At 41.6% G+C, this 16,098-nt stretch overlaps 1 protein-coding gene across 1 annotated transcript in view; it reads left to right on the forward strand.

Annotated features, from left to right (window-relative positions):
* pgap6 (post-glycosylphosphatidylinositol attachment to proteins 6) overlaps positions 1-16,098 on the forward strand; it is a 43,494-nt gene that overhangs the window by 6,379 nt on the left and 21,017 nt on the right. Inside the window, exons 2-6 of the mRNA XM_072481294.1 lie at positions 5,757-5,934; positions 6,600-6,807; positions 7,682-7,815; positions 7,903-8,171; positions 10,091-10,413. Of these exons, the coding sequence (XP_072337395.1) occupies positions 5,757-5,934; positions 6,600-6,807; positions 7,682-7,815; positions 7,903-8,171; positions 10,091-10,413 (1,112 nt within the window). The remainder of the gene's footprint in view (positions 1-5,756; positions 5,935-6,599; positions 6,808-7,681; positions 7,816-7,902; positions 8,172-10,090; positions 10,414-16,098) is intronic.

The raw sequence follows: 16,098 nt of genomic DNA on the forward strand, positions 1-16,098 counted from the left end.
TTCACCCTCTCGCACCCAAGGAACTGGACAGGAACAGAACTTCCCTTCCTAAATTTTACATGATAATGTCAGACCTCTTTTGCTGACCTGGAAGAAATTTTGCAACGCTGGCATACACAGTGGCTGGATACATGAATTTGGTTATACTGAGAGATGCACTCCCTAATTATTTAAAAAATATTGATTTGAACAGGTTGACATTCATGCTGAGGATTCAGCATTTGCTTGGTGGGAATTATGTAATGCTGATTTGAAATTTGCAATGAATAATTAAAGACTTAAAATAATCATTATTTTGATATGAGTCGTGTTAATAAGGCGAGAATATGTTGTTCATTGATAATTGCCCTTGAGAATTACCACTGTTTTGAACCATTGCAGTCCATGAGTTGAAGGTGTTCCCACAGTGCTATCAACTATGGCGTTCCTGGACATTTATGCTGACACAATAGGTTGAATGACATCTTTTTGTGTTATAACTTTTCTATGGTTCAAGTCAGGATGAGTGTGTGTTATTTGGAGGAGAACTTGGAGATTAGCCATGGCTGAGGGGTAGCATTTTTCTGGATCAGTAGATTGTGGCTTGAAGCCCTGCTTCAGAGCTTGAGCACAACATTAAGGTTGTTACCCTCATGTCAGAGGTGACTTCTTTTGTTTCCGATGGGCATAAAATACTTTGTGAAACTATTTTGAAGAAGATCTCAAATCCTGACCAATACTTATCCATAGGCTAACATCACAAAAAGTAGATTATCTGGCAACTATTAATTACATTGTTTTTAGGATTTCATTGTGTTCAAATTGGTTGCTGTCTTTCCTAAATTATAATGTGAACATACACCAACAGTATTAATTAGCTGTAAAACACTTCATTCTGAGGTTACGAAAGGCATTGTATAAATGCAAATCTTTTTTCTTTGTTACCATGAAACTGCTGCCTTTGTTCCTCTCACAGGTAGAGGTTGCAGATTTGGGAGCTGTGGTCAAAGAAGCCTTGTGACTTTCTGTAATTCAGTCTGCAGTTCAATACAATTTATTGCTATGGTAAACCTGTGATAAAGAAGTAGGTGTTTACGCTAGTCAATAGGGTGTTGATCCAGTGGACTGCTTTGTTGTGGATGCTGTCAAGTTTGTTTTTTTCCCTTTATTCTTTCATGGGGTGAGTGCTTTACTTGCTGTGTTGCGTAGACCATCTTATGGATGGCTGAGACTGTTATGTCCTGCACAGTCTTGCAAGTAACTAATGGGCTATTTTCCTGTCAAATCAACAATATTGCACAATGATGTTAAAGTACCCTCTGGTTAATAGTGGGATCACCAGTTGGGTGTGCACAAACTAACACTGCATTTTATAATTGCTGAAGTTGATATTAATGAGCTATGCTGCATATATCGTGGGCAATATCTGTAAGCAGATGCCAACGGTGGACTTTATCATTTTACTAGGACCTTTCTGTGATTGTTTGGTGAATTGATTGATGAACCTTGAAAGGGTAAAACATGTCATGCATGATCAAAGGTGGTGGTGGGGGGGGGGGGGGGGGGGTGCACAGTGAAAAATGGGGCCTGGGAACAAAGTAGCACCATAGCCCATGATTTCTGTCTCTAGTCCTGCCCTGGGTGCAGAGCAGGCAGGCTGAAGGAACAAGAAGGCTGGACCTGGGAGCAGAGATAAAGGAAGATACGATGTTTCTGGTAGATCCAAGCCATCATGACTATCGTGACCAGAACTGCACAATTTTGGTGTAGACCATGCCCGCGGAACTCTGGGAGCTGCGGTCACATGAGGATTGCTGGCTAAATTGTTTTGTATTCATTTAAGGAATGTGGGCTTCGCTGGCAAGACCAACATTCATTGCGCATCTCTATTTGCCCTCGAGAACGTGCTGATGAGCTGCCTTCTTGAGCTGCTGCAGTGGGTGCATGTACACCCACAGTGCTGTTCGAGGGGAAGGGTCCAGGATTTTGTCCCAGTGACTGTGAAGGAACAGTGATATATTTCCAATTCAGGATGGCGAGTGACTTGGAGGGCTACCTGCAGGTGCCATATACCTCCTTCCCTTGTCCTTCTAGTTGGTAGTGGTTGTGAGTTGGAAGGTGCTGTCTAAGGAAGAAAAGGGACTGAAATTCTGCCTGAGGAAGTTCAGAGCTTTGAAGGGTTTTGTGGCTAGAATTAATGCCATATATGTTTATTGGACTGGGCAGTAAACCGTGAGATCTGCAGTTTAGAAGTATCCGTTATTTAATGTATAATTTATAGCTTATGTTGCTGGCAATTTATCTGTTAATACATGTTTGATTTTTTGGGTTTGATAAAGTAAACGTTATAAAAAGTAAATTCTTGTCCATTGGTTTTCTGATCAGGATTATTCAGTAAATTCAAATTATTTGGTTTATTGGTGTCCATGGGGGTCATAATGCATGCTTGGCCCGCATTACAGCCACTGGCACATGCACAATTTCTCCCACCAAGGTGACAGTTGTGTGCCATTTTGTTCCTTAGCCAGTTTAACACAAACTAACCACATAAATAGAATGTCAACTAATAGGTGTTGAACTATTTTTTCATCTGATTTGTTCAGTATTCTGGTTTGAAATGTGGTTCTATCCACCTTAACAGTACAACTACATGACCATGTGATCTCTGAAATTCTCTGAGCTCCAGATGTGATGATTGATTTGATTTGATTTATTGTCACATGTACTGAAGTACAGTGAAAAGTATTTTTCTGCGGCCGAGGGAACGTACACAGTACGTACATAGTGGACAAAAGAATAATCAACAAGAACATTGACAAATGGTACTTCGACAAACAGTGATTGGTTACAGTGCGGAACAAGGGGCCAAACAAAGCAAATACATGAGCAAGAGCAGCATAGGGCGTCGTGAATAGTGTTCTTACAGGGAACAGATCAGCCTGAGGGGGAGTCATTGAGGAGACTTCGAAGCTGTTCCAATGTCTGGATGTGCGGGTCTTTAGACGTCTGTACCTTCTGCCTGATGGAAGGTTCTGGAAGAAGGCAATACCTGGGTGGGAGGGGTCTCTGATAATGCTGTCTGCCTTCCTGAGGCAGCGGGAGGTGTATACAGAATCAATGTGGGGGCGGCAAGCTTGTGTGATGTGCTGGGCTGAGTTTACCACACTCTGCAGTTTCTTGCAATCTTGGACCGAGTAGTTGTCATACCAGACTGTGATGCAGCCGGATAGGATACTCTCTATCGCACATCTGTAGACGTTTGTGAGAGTCGATACAGACATGCCAAATTTCTTTAGCTTCCATAGGAAGTAGAGACATTGTTGGGATTTCTTTTTTTTTAAAAATATATTTTATTGAAATTTTTTCGATCACAATTTATTTTCCCCTTACACATCAAACATTAAAAAATTTTTTTTTAACAGTACATGTAACATGACAACCACAGTCTAATAAAAAGTAACTAACCAACATGGTAAACTAATCAATTAACATAAAATGAAACTTCCCCCCCCCCCTCCCCCCCCCCCCCTCCTCCCCCCCCCCCCCCCTCCTCCCCCCCCCCCCCCTCACCCCCTCCCCTCCCCACCCCACCCCCCCCCTGGGTTGCTGCTGCTGGTCATCTATCTTCCCTCTAACGTTCCGCTAGGTAGTCGAGGAATGGTTGCCACCTTCTGGTGAACCCTTGAGCCGATCCTCTCAGTGCAAACTTAATCTGCTCCAGTTTTATGAACCCTACCATATTGTTTATCCAGGCCTCCAGTCCGGGGGGTTTCGCTTCCTTCCACATGAGTAAAATCCTACGCCGGGCTACTAGGGACGCAAAGGCCACGACATCGGCCTCTTTCGCCTCCTGCACTCCCGGCTCATCCGCAACTCCAAATAACGCTAACCCCCAGCCTGGTTTGACCCGGACCTTCACCACCTTCGAAATCACTCCCATCACTCCCCTCCAATACCCCTCCAGTGCCGGGCACAACCAAAACATATGTGTGTGGTTTGCCGGGCTTCCGCCGCACCTCCCACACTTGTCCTCCACTCCGAAGAACCTGCTCAACCTTTCTCCCGTTATGTGTGCTTTATGTAGCACCTTAAATTGAATCAGGCTAAGCCTGGCGCACGAGGAAGAGGAATTTACCCTGCTTAGGGCATCAGCCCACAGACCCTCCTATCTCCACCCCGAGCTCTTCTTCCCACTTTCCTTTTAGTTCGCCCACCAGCTCCTCCCCCTCTTCTCTCATCTCTCGGTATATCTCTGACACCTTGCCCTCCCCGACTTGTTGGGATTTCTTGACTGTTGCATCAACGTGAGTGGACCAGGACAGACTGATGGTGATGGTGACCCCCAGGAACATAAAGCTATCGACTATCTCCTCTTCGGAGCCATTGATGCAGACAGGAGTGATGGTAATGAATAAAATACCATTCGCTTTTACCACTTTCTGAGCACTGAACTAGTGCATAAAAATATCTAAATGGCAAATAGTTAATTTCTTTAACCATGGAGCGTTATAAAGTTGGTAAACAATTTGGAAAGATTGTGTGCTGGGGAGTTGTTGCAAAAATCGAGTAGTTCACTTGGTGGATAATGAGACTTGGCATCTCAACATTGAATTAGTTTCAAGTCCCATTTTAAAGGTTTCTTTCTTAAAACATCATTTATTCAAAGTACATTTTGACTTTCACCAACTCATTTGTTTATAAACTGATCCAATTCCAAGATCAAACTGGATTTGTTCCAAGATTCATTTGTGATTAGATCTTTAAATAGCTTTCTCACTTAATCATTTACTTTTAAATGTAATCCCACTGTACTCTTATTTCTCCCATTGTTGCTACCTTTACTTATTTTTAAAGAATAAGGGAACTAGTTTCAAAACTCAGCGTGGCAGGATGTTGCTGAATGTGATGTCAATACAGCAACTGCACATAAACTGGAAGTGCTCTCTCTTTGTGTTGTGGTGTCAATAAATGCAGCTGTTTTTGGAAAACAAATTACATTTTTGATAGTATGGAGTCCCTGTTTTCTCCACCTAGAAGCCGAGTTGGATTATGCACATGCTTGTGAATCCACCACCATGAGAAGGTGTAAAATATTGTTTTTTTTACAATATCTTTTTAAAAAATTCATAATACTCCAACTCTAAATTGAATGAAATGTTCTTCTGATACTGGTCTTATTGCAGGCAGCACTATAGCTATAATGTGGTGTGATCTTCTGGAATTCTGTGTACCGTTTGCAGTCTGTTCCAAGACTGCTGAAGCTCTGCAGCTGAGATCAAAGCTTGAGAATGAAAGGAAATGTGCTTTTTTTCAGTAACTAACAACACTTCCTCGTCCCCTTCCCCAAGCCCCTATTCCCTTTCCATCAAGCTACCCCTTTTGCTAGATTTACTTCTATTTATTTTGCTATTCGCTATTTATTTTGCGGTAATTCTGATAACTAAATTTCCCAAGGGTTTAGAGTTTCCACCAATCGCTCATATCATTTTCTCATTAACTTATTTAGGTATTCCTCTTTCCCTTTGATTCCTTGAATCAATCAAACAGGTTTCATTAGTCCTTCTGAACGCAGTTTCCCTTTTCAACTCAGACCAGCTTCACATTTCTGGAAAAGCTCGAAGAAAGGAAAAAATAAGAAGCAGCAAAAGTTTTTTTTCTTTCAATTATCCTACCCTCACCCGTTCATTGAAAAATCCCTTTGTTTAAGGCTGCTTTGGATATTTGTACATTTGAAATTGTAATTACTCGTGTGTGATGTATTGACTTTGTTTCGTCAGGTCCGACCTATGTATCTGAATATTACGCTCAAACTCCTCAAAAGCTTGCCTTGTACAGCTGGTATGGAAATGCACGTCTGTTTGTCTTCCGAGTGCCGGAAAATACTGTGCTGTTGCGGTGGATTTTGCAAGCCTCGAAAGGAAAGGGACAAGAGTGCCAAAATACTAAAGTCACTGTGTATGTGGGCTTTTATCAACTTGGATTCGACAAATGTTTTAAATAGAATGAATTGCTGAGCAACCATTAAGTTTAATTGGGTAGCACTGTGGTTAGCACAGTTGCTTCACAGCTCCAGGGTTCCAGGTTCGATTCCCGGCTTGGGTCACTGTCTGCGTGGAGTCTGCACGTTCTCCCCGTGTCTGCGTGGGTCCTCCGGATGCTCCGGCTTCCTCCCACAGTCCAAAGATGTGCAGGTTCGGTGGATTGGCTATGCTAAATTGCCCATAGTGTCCAAAAAAGGTTAGGTGGGGTTATGGGGATAGGGTGGAGGTGTGGGGATGGGGTGGACGTGTGGGCTTGGGTAGGATGCTCTTTTCAAGGGCCAGTGCAGACTCGATGGGCCGAATGGCCTCTTTCTGCACTGTAAATTCTATAATCACAAAACTTCAAATTGCAGATTAAGAAAGCAATTTACGATTTACCTAATTAGCAATTGCACTAATTTGAGACAATTGCACTAATTTGAGGCAACAGCCCAGAAATTTATGAATCATTACATTGTCCATACAGCTCAATATCTTTATTTAAACTATGCTTTGTATTCAAAGTGTATAGATAAATACAGATACTCTCTAGTTAAATCTTGCGTGACCTTTTTTGGTCTGATTTACTTCTTTCAACAGTCATTTTCGGGCAGGCGCCCCTCCAGTAATCAATCCATTAGAAACCAAGTTTGGAAAAAACACAGTCGCTCTTCCTTCATTCAACCTCAGTATTCCACTGATGTCTACAGTCCAGAGCAATACTTTATTAAATATTTCCAACCCTGTTTCGGGTGACTGGTTTATAGCTGCACACCTACCAAAAGATGATGGTAAAATTGAAATAAAGGTATAGTATAATGTGCCAAATGATGCAGAACTCTTGTCTGAAAACCGTTTGTTTTAAAATTAACTCTTGGAATGATGGCTCTTTTTAGCATTGCTTTAAAAATGTTTTATCCATCATTGCTTGTGGATTTCTTGCTAACATTTTTAAAATGATTTCTGTCTGCATTGAGTTTTGGCACTAAAATCTGTGGGGCTTTCCCCTTTCTTCCTGTAGCAGAGGTCTGTAGGCATATGCTCATAGTGACTGAGCACTCTTCTGATTTTGAGTTGACCTGTTAGAGCACATTTCTTCAGCAATTACCTATTTAATAACTTATGCCAGTATATCGTTTTGCTCTGTAACTTTTTGCCATTGCTTTGAATTTAACCTGTTCCAAACTAAACCCATGCCTTAACTTTCCTAACGGCAAAATATATTTGCTTATTCTACAAGACAATTCCTTCTAGTTTTCTTTTAAAATGAAATATGATGCTGACGCAGTGAATATAGAAAAAGTTACTGGCCTTTTCCTTCACTCGTTTATGGACTTTAGCCATCTCTGGCCGGACCTGCATTTAATGTCCATTCCTAATTGCCCTGGAAAGGTGTAAGTGGTTTCCTTACCCATTTTCAGAATGCAGTTAAAGTGTCCTCTACATTAGTGTGACATTAGAATTACATATAGACCAGCAAGGTTCCTTCTTTAAAGGAAATCTGGCAGCTTCATGGTCAATAACACTTCCTTTTTATTTCCAGCTCTTTGAACATGCATTCTCTAGGTTATCAGTCCAGACTTTAGGGTTCAGTAGCCTCATAGTACCTGTTACAATGCATGTAATTATTGATGTGCAAAGACATCAGATTTACAGGTATATGCATTTGATTTTTCTCACAGGGCTTCTCGAATAAATGCTCCTACGTATTTCAGCCTCAGATGCTTGTTCAGCGATTGATTAATGTGCCCGTTCTTGAACCAAACACCCCATTTAAGCTGATTCTTTCTCCCATTGATCAGGTTTCACACTTGAAGTAAGTTCCAGTTAGAATCCTTAGCACAATTATTTAAAATGGATTAAGTTATTCACAAATACAAAATCTGCTTTTGGCTTTCCTCAGAATTTTTGTTCCTGAACACACTGTGGAACTGGCCATTCATCTTAAAAACTGTGCTATCAACAACCGGCCAGTGGAGCCTTGTCCTGTCCTCCTTTTAATAGGATCAAATGCATTACCTAACTCCCACTTGAAGATTGTAAATTGCAGTGAAAGTGTAGTATGCAGAAAAGTACTGGATTCTCCACCATGGATGAAATGGTTACAACTCACTGTTGAAAGTAGCAACACTAACTGGATCGTCTCCTTTGAGATTGAAGCTTATTTAACAGGTGTGTACAGTTTTTTAAATCCGTTCTGTGTTGGAGGTGCAGAATGCCAGTGATAGAAAATTGAGGACCGTTCAGCCTGTACTTAATTAATATGTGGCACAATAAATCCGAGTGAAGGCTCTTTCACTCTGCCACAACATGGGGAAGACGATCACCCACTGTGCACTGAGACTGTCTAAAGGCATTACACACAGGACTTTTGCATAAGTTTTAACTGGGTTTAAAATGTATAGCTATGAAACCAGTATCTAACCCACGGCCCCCAATAATTTATATTGTATTATACAACAGCTTGCATTTGCATAGAACATTTAATTTAGAAATTCTTGGGATATAAAAGTGTGCTGAGTTAAAGGACAGATGGGAGGTGATAGCGAGCTGCCTTCTTGAACCTGTAAGTCTATATGGTGTAGCTACACCCACTGCTGTTAGGGAAGGTGTTCCAGGATTTTAACCCAGAACCAGTAAAGGAAAGGCAGGTTCCAAGTCAGTATGGTTTGTGGCTTGAAGGGGAGCTTGCAGGTGGTGGTGTTGCCAGGCATCCTCTGACTTTCCTTCTTGGCGGTAGAGGTCACAGGTTTGGATGATGCTGTTGAAGGAGCCTTGCTAAGTTGCTGTAGTGCATCTTGCAGATAGTACACACTGCTGCCACTGTGAGTTGGTGTGGAAGGAGTGAATGTTATTATGGATGGGGTGCCAATCAAGCAGATTGTTTTTGTCTTGGATGGTGTTCTTGGGTTTTTGGATCTGCACTCAACCAGGCAAATGGCGGGTATTCCGTCACACTCTTGACTTGTAGATTGTGAACAGTCTTTGGGAAGCCGGGATGCTAAAGTGGCTGAAAGTCTACCCAACAGTGATCAGGCTGAGAGGCAAATGCCAGAATTGGTGAAATGAATCGTTCTATGTTTGGGGATGGCTGTTGAAAGTCTGTTGGAGGTTTTGGAGATATAGAAGCATAACCTGAATATAAGGACATGAATATTGAATTTGAGGGTCGTAAGAGTTAGTGGTGAGTGGGAGGACTCCATATCAGCTGCACTAAACTGTACAGAGAATGGATGATGAAAGGGTAGTCCAAGAAAGCATTGAATTAGTTTAATCTAGGTGTAACAAAAGCATGAGTGTAAGGCCGGAGACAGATGATGCAATCTTATGGCTGTTTACACTGGTTTCCTAGTAGCGAAGGGTGCATTCAATGGGAATCTTCATTGACAACAGTGGGACCAGACAATGCTGCCGCCGGCCAATGACTGACTGCTTTTGCCACCGCTAAACACGTGGCAGGTTGCGTGGAAAATCCCGCCCTACATGTGTGAAAGTAGGTTTTTATTAGGGGAAGCATGCTCAGTTGAGAGTTCAACAGGATGCCAACATTAAAAACAGTTTGGTTCAATTTGAGATAATGTCTGGGAAACAGATGGAGTAATTTGCAAAAAATGAAATTTGTGACCAGGATGGGGTGGGGGTCATCTTAACATTTAATTTTTGTGTTTTTGTGAGGAATTATGTAGATGTAATTTAGTACATCCTGCAATGATGCAACTGAGAAGAGGAACTTCCCAGAACTGTGGTAGGATATCCGTTCTTGCCCAGTTGAGCAACATTATTCCTCCTTACTAACCTTCATTAAAATGAAGTTTGAGAACCTACAAATAACATACTTGCACATGAGGAATTGATAATTCATCTTTTAATAACCCAATTGATCCTCACTTTGCTTTTGCATTACATTAGTGTTGAACTAACTACAGATGTTCTCGTTGTGGCCTGTCCTCTTATGGTCCGTATAAGGAACTTTCTTTGTGTGTGGTTTGTTTTTTCAAAGCAAACTAGATGTAATTTTGTGATATTCTGGGTAATGTCTATATTTTACAAAGGCATTTAAATATAAGTTTTGAATGTTTTGTCTCTTGCAGTATGCACACCTGTCGATGCTGGATTCCTTCTTGCTATGTTTAATAACTTCACTCTGTCAAGCAATGGTACAGTGTTGAAAGACCTGGATATGTTGGGAATATACATAAAACCAAATAAAACTGAACCAAATGACAGTGGCAAATCATGTTTTCGTAATCAACCTGTCCTTCGAGAAGCTGTGGATGTTGTTTCTGTGAGATTTTATGTTTTGAATGGGCCAGATGTATTGGTCAGATCTGAATACCCGATAATTCTTCTGCTGAACCTGAATACAGGAAGGGACAATGGTGGAACCATCATGTTGGATTTACAGTTAAATAAGGTATGGTTTTGTATTTGTTGGGAATATCTTAAGATTACACCCTTGAGATGTTGTAGCAGACTAATTTTAGCAGCAAACTTATTTTTTTTGTTGTAAATTTAGAGTACCCAATTATTTTTTTTCCAATTAAGGGGCAATTTGGTGTGTCCAATGCACCTAACCTGCACATCTTTGGGTTGTGGGGGTGAAACATCTTTGGGTTGTGGGGAGAATGTGCAAACTCCACACGGACAGTGATCCAGGGCCGGGATTCGAACCCGGGTCCTCAGCGCCGCAGTCCCAGTGCTAACTGCTGCGCCATGTGCCACCCTAGCAAATTTTTTTTTTGACTTATTGATGCATTTGCATCAATGCCTTTTAATGGTTGTATTCTGCTATGTTCTATGAATTTTATTCTACTATGAATTTTGGAAATTTCTATCAGCTATGTCTTGCTACTGCTCAAAATAGTGCAGCTTATTTCTTTAAAGTTAGATGTTCCTGAGCATAGTGAACCATAGGATATCGGGGGATGGGAGAGAGACATTTTTTATTGTTAAGATAATGTTGAGCCATATTTTACAGTTAAGATAACATGGTGCTAACGACAATTGCTGTTATTTATATGCAAACAGGTCCCACAATTTCAGATGAGGGACCAGATATATGCAATTAAGCAAAACTATCTAAACGTTGTAGGCCAGGTTGCACCGCTTTGCAAAAAAAAAGCACATCTTGCTCTCTGCCTCAACCTTGAAATGCATTAAACTATGAAGTTGATTATTTGCATGGTAATTACAAACTAAACTTGCCATGGAAAATAAGTATTGTCACTTTCAATGTAAATAATTCTAAATTACTTGCTTGTCACCCTCTCTGACACTAAAAAAGAACTATTACAAGTGTGGAATCTCATTCCTTCTGGTATTAATTGTTAGAGATTTTAAAAATGTATTTTTATTTTCTTTCTGTTTTTTTTCTCAATCTAATTATCCTTTCTCACAATTTCTCTCTCTGTAACTGATTTGATATTAAATTCAACCAGTCCAATTTCCACTTTCTCAGTCCTGGTGCTGTTACTTTTGCAATTCTTCAATCTGATAGCCAATTCAACCACTTGATGCTGTTTGCCTTGCTACAATCACCTTGCACTTTAAGAACTTGGCCCAGTAGTTCCACTAAACTGGGTTGGTTTACAATTAAGCACATCATGAATAATCTAAATGTTTGTACAAATCTTTTACCTTTCTGTTCTTGAGCAATATTTGGCTAGTTTTTGTAGTTTGTTTGCTTGGTGTTATATGCATCACCTCCATCATTTGAACCAATTAGAGCTTAAAACGTCCATTTCGTAGCATTTCACTGGCGATGTCTTGCACTTTAAAAAAAATAAATCTGACAAATCTACACTGAGTTTATTGAGAATTGATATTTGAATCATTGGCAACAATTTCACAATGCATGCTGGAAATCAGAAACAAAACAAAAGATGTTTGGAACACAGGTCAGTCAGTATCTTGGCGATGAAGGGCAGGTTTTGGATTAATATCCTTCATCAGATCTCTATTTAAAATTTCCAACATCCAGAGTTTTTTGGTTTATGCTGGAGAAAAAACTAGTAATTAGAAATGGGGTTTTTAGCACCTGCACAACAGTTAAGACTAGGTACTGGGACAAAAATGCAATATGCTCTTAAAATTTTAACTGTGTACAAGACAAAAATTTGGAGGTTTATGTATTGAGAAAAAGTAGCACCAAATTAATAAGATGTGAAATATTATCATTTTGGATGTGTTAGAAAAAGGTCAGGATTGCTTAAACACCATTTTGACCCATTGAAGCTTAGTTTTCAAATTAATACACTGGTTAATTGTGGTTTGAATGATCTCGGTATTGTTATCTACCTTGTTAGTTTACTGGAGAAGCGATCACACGTTTGGTATAAGGAGGTTTTCCATCTGTTCTGGATTAATTTGTCTACGCACCCCTATTTACGTCCTCCAGTCCTTTCGTTAGCAAACTTTGAAGTAATGATTTGAGTTTCCTTGTCTAGTTTTGAATAACTATATATCTTAGTGACAGCCTTTATTAACTGCATACATAGGAACAGGAGTAGGCCAATCAGCCATTCGAGCCTGTCCCAACATTTAATGAGATCATGGCTGATCTGTGGCCTACTCCAAATACCTGCCTTGGGGCCCATATCCCTTAATATCTTTGCTTAACAAAAATCCATCCATCTCAGATGTTAAATTAACAACTGTTCTAGCTTTAGCCGCTGTTTGTGGGAGAGATCTTGAATACTTTGATTAGATCACCCCTTGAATTTTCTGAGTTCTCGTGAAAGCAGGTCTAACCTTAATCTCCACTCATAACTCAACCCCTGTAATTTAGGTATCATTTCTGTAAATCTATGTTGCACTCCCTCCAAGGACAAAATATCCTTCCTAAGGTATGGTGCCCAGAACTGCTAACCAGGATTTTGTACAGCTGCAGCATAACTTCTTGGTCTTTATACTCTAATCCTGTAGCAAGGCTAGCATTCCATTAGCCTTTTTGATTATTTACTGCACATGTTCTTGGCACTTTAAGGATCTATGCAGCTGAGCCACCAAGCCTCTTTGGACATCCATTGTACCTAACCACTTTCCATTTAGAAAGTACTCTGCTCTAACCTTGTTTGGTCCAAAATGGATAACCTTACACTTGCTTTGAATTCCAATTCACAGTTTTGCCCATTCACCTAGTCTTATCACTATCTCCTTGCAATTTAATGCTATCATGTAGGCAACCTACAAATCTACCTAACTTTTTACATCAGGACATTTGGACATATGACTTTCTATGCCATCATCTAAGTCATTAATGAATAATGTGAATAATTGAGGTCCCAACACAGATCTCTGTGGTTCACCTCTAGTCACCACCTGCCAACTAGAGTAATTACCCATTATCCTCACTCTCTGTCGCCTGCCACTTAATCAATTTCCTAACCATGCTAATAATTTGCCCTCAATTCCGTGGACATCCACCCTAGTTAACAGTCATGTGGGACTTTATCAAATGCCTTTTAGAAGTTCATGTAAATAACATCAACAGACACTCCCCTGTCCACTCGCTACATTAGTCACCTCTTCAAAAAGTTCAATAAGGTTAGTCAGGCATGACCTTCCCTTCACAAATCCATACTAGCTCAAAATTGTATTAAGCCCTTGTCTTCTCTCGACCATTAATTTTTTCGGACCTTCTGGCAAGTTATCCTCCTTTACAACTGTAAATACTGAAGCAAAGTAATTGTTAAAAATGTCTGCCATTTCCCCATGATCACTGACAATATATCCATTTTCAGTTTTTAGTGTGCCTACATTGCTCTTGACCACCCGCTTTTCCTTTACATAACTATAATTACATAACATAACTTATTAATTTTGAGGTTCCTTGCAAGTTTCCTTTCATAATCCCTTTTAGTAGCTGATTTGTGACCCGCTGCTGGTCTTTGTACCTATCTCATTCATCCAGATCTGTGCAATGTTCCACCCATATCGTCTCCACTGGATGCCTACCCCTCATTATATCCTCCCTCACTATTGAGGTGATCGTATTTCTTTTAAAAAAAAATGTATTTTATTCAAAATTTTTGGCCAACCATAACAGTACATTGTGTATCTTTTACACAGTAATATAACAATATAAATAACATTGGCCAGTTTTTTAAACAAGAAATAAATAATATATAAACATCAAAATTAAAAAACTAAACTAAATGGCAACTGCCTTGTCCCAAATAAATACTCTCCAAAAATACAATTCAGCAGTCCAGTATACAATTACCTATAACAACAACCTATACATATTATACTTATACACTAACATCCCTGAGAGTCCTTCTGGTTCCACCCCCCCCCCCCCCCCCCCCCCCCCCCCCCGGGTTGCTGCTGCTGTCTTCTTCTTTTCCATTCCCTCTATCTTTCTGTGAGTTATTCGACGAACGGTTGCCACCGCCTGGTGAACCCTTGAGCCGATCCCCTTAGGACGAACTTAATCCGTTCCAGCTTTATAAACCCTGCCATGTCATTTATCCAGGTCTCCACACCCGGGGGCTTGGCTTCCTTCCACATTAACAATATCCTGCGCCGGGCTACTAGGGACGCAAAGGCCAAAACATCAGCCTCATTCGCCTCCTGCACTCCCGGCTCTTCTGCAACCCCGAATATAGCCAACCCCCAGCTTGGTTCGACCTGGACACCCACCACCTTCGAAAGCACCTTTGTCACCCCCACCCAAAACCCCTGTAGTGCCGGACATGACCAGAACATGTGGGTGTGATTCGCTGGGCTTCTCGAGCATCTCGCACACCTATCCTCTACTCCAAAAAATTTACTGAGCCGTGCTCCAGTCATATGCGCCCTGTGTAACACCTTAAATTGTATCAGGCTTAGCCTGGCACACGAGGACGATGAGTTTACCCTACTTAGGGCATCAGCCCACAGCCCCTCCTCAATCTCCTCCCCCAGCTCCTCTTCCCATTTCTCTTTCAGCTCATCTACCATAATCTCCCCCTCGTCCCTCATTTCCCTATATATGTCTGATACCTTACCGTCCCCCACCCATGTCTTTGAGATCACTCTGTCCTGCACCTCCTGCGTCGGGAGCTGCAGGAATTCCCTCACCTGTTGCCTCGCAAAAGCCCTCAGTTGCATATACCGGAATGCATTCCCTTGGGGCAACCCATATTTTTCGGTCAGCGCTCCCAGACTTGCAAACGTCCCATCTACAAACAGATCTCTCAATTGTGTTACTCCTGCTCTTTGCCATGTTCCAAATCCCCCATCCATTCTCCCCGGAGCAAACCTATGGTTATTTCTTATCGGGGACCACACCGAGGCTCCTGTCTTACCCCTATGCCATCTCCACTGCCCCCAGATTTTCAGAGTAGCCACCACCACCGGGCTTGTGGTGTATTTCTTCGGTGAGAACGGCAACGGCGCCGTCACCATAGCTTGTAGGCTAGTCCCCCTGCAGGACGCCCTCTCCAATCTCTTCCACGCCGCTCCCTCCTCTTCTCCCATCCACTTACATACCATTGAGATATTGGCGGCCCAGTAGTACTCACTTAGGCTCGGTAGCATTCCCCCCCCCTATCCCTACTACGCTGCAAAAATTCCCTCCTCACTCTCGGGGTCTTCCCGGCCCACACAAAACTCATGATATTCTTCTCAATCCTTTTGAAAAAAGCCTTCGTGATCACCACCGGGAGGCACTGAAACACAAAAAGGAATCTCGGGAGGACCATCATTTTAACCGCCTGCACCCTCCCTGCCAGTGACAGGGATACCATGTTCCATCTCTTGAAGTCCTCCTCCATCTGTTCCACCAACCGCGTTAAATTTAACCTATGCAATGTACCCCAATTCTTGGCTATCTGGATCCCCAAGTAGCGAAAGTCCCTTGTTACCTTCCTCAGCGGTAAGTCCTCTATTTCTCTGCTCTGCTCCCCTGGATGCACCACAAACAACTCCCTTTTCCCCATGTTCAGTTTATATCCTGAAAATTCTCCAAACTCCCCAAGTATCCGCATTATCTCTGGCACCCCCTCCGCCGGGTCCGCCACATACAACAACAAATCGTCCGCATACAGAGATACCCGGTGTTCTTCTCCTCCCCTGAGTACTCCCCTCCACTTCCTGGAACCCCTCAATGCTATTG

The sequence above is a fragment of the Scyliorhinus torazame genome, chromosome 17, assembly GCF_047496885.1.
Source record: "Scyliorhinus torazame isolate Kashiwa2021f chromosome 17, sScyTor2.1, whole genome shotgun sequence".
Taxonomy (NCBI): domain Eukaryota; kingdom Metazoa; phylum Chordata; class Chondrichthyes; order Carcharhiniformes; family Scyliorhinidae; genus Scyliorhinus; species Scyliorhinus torazame.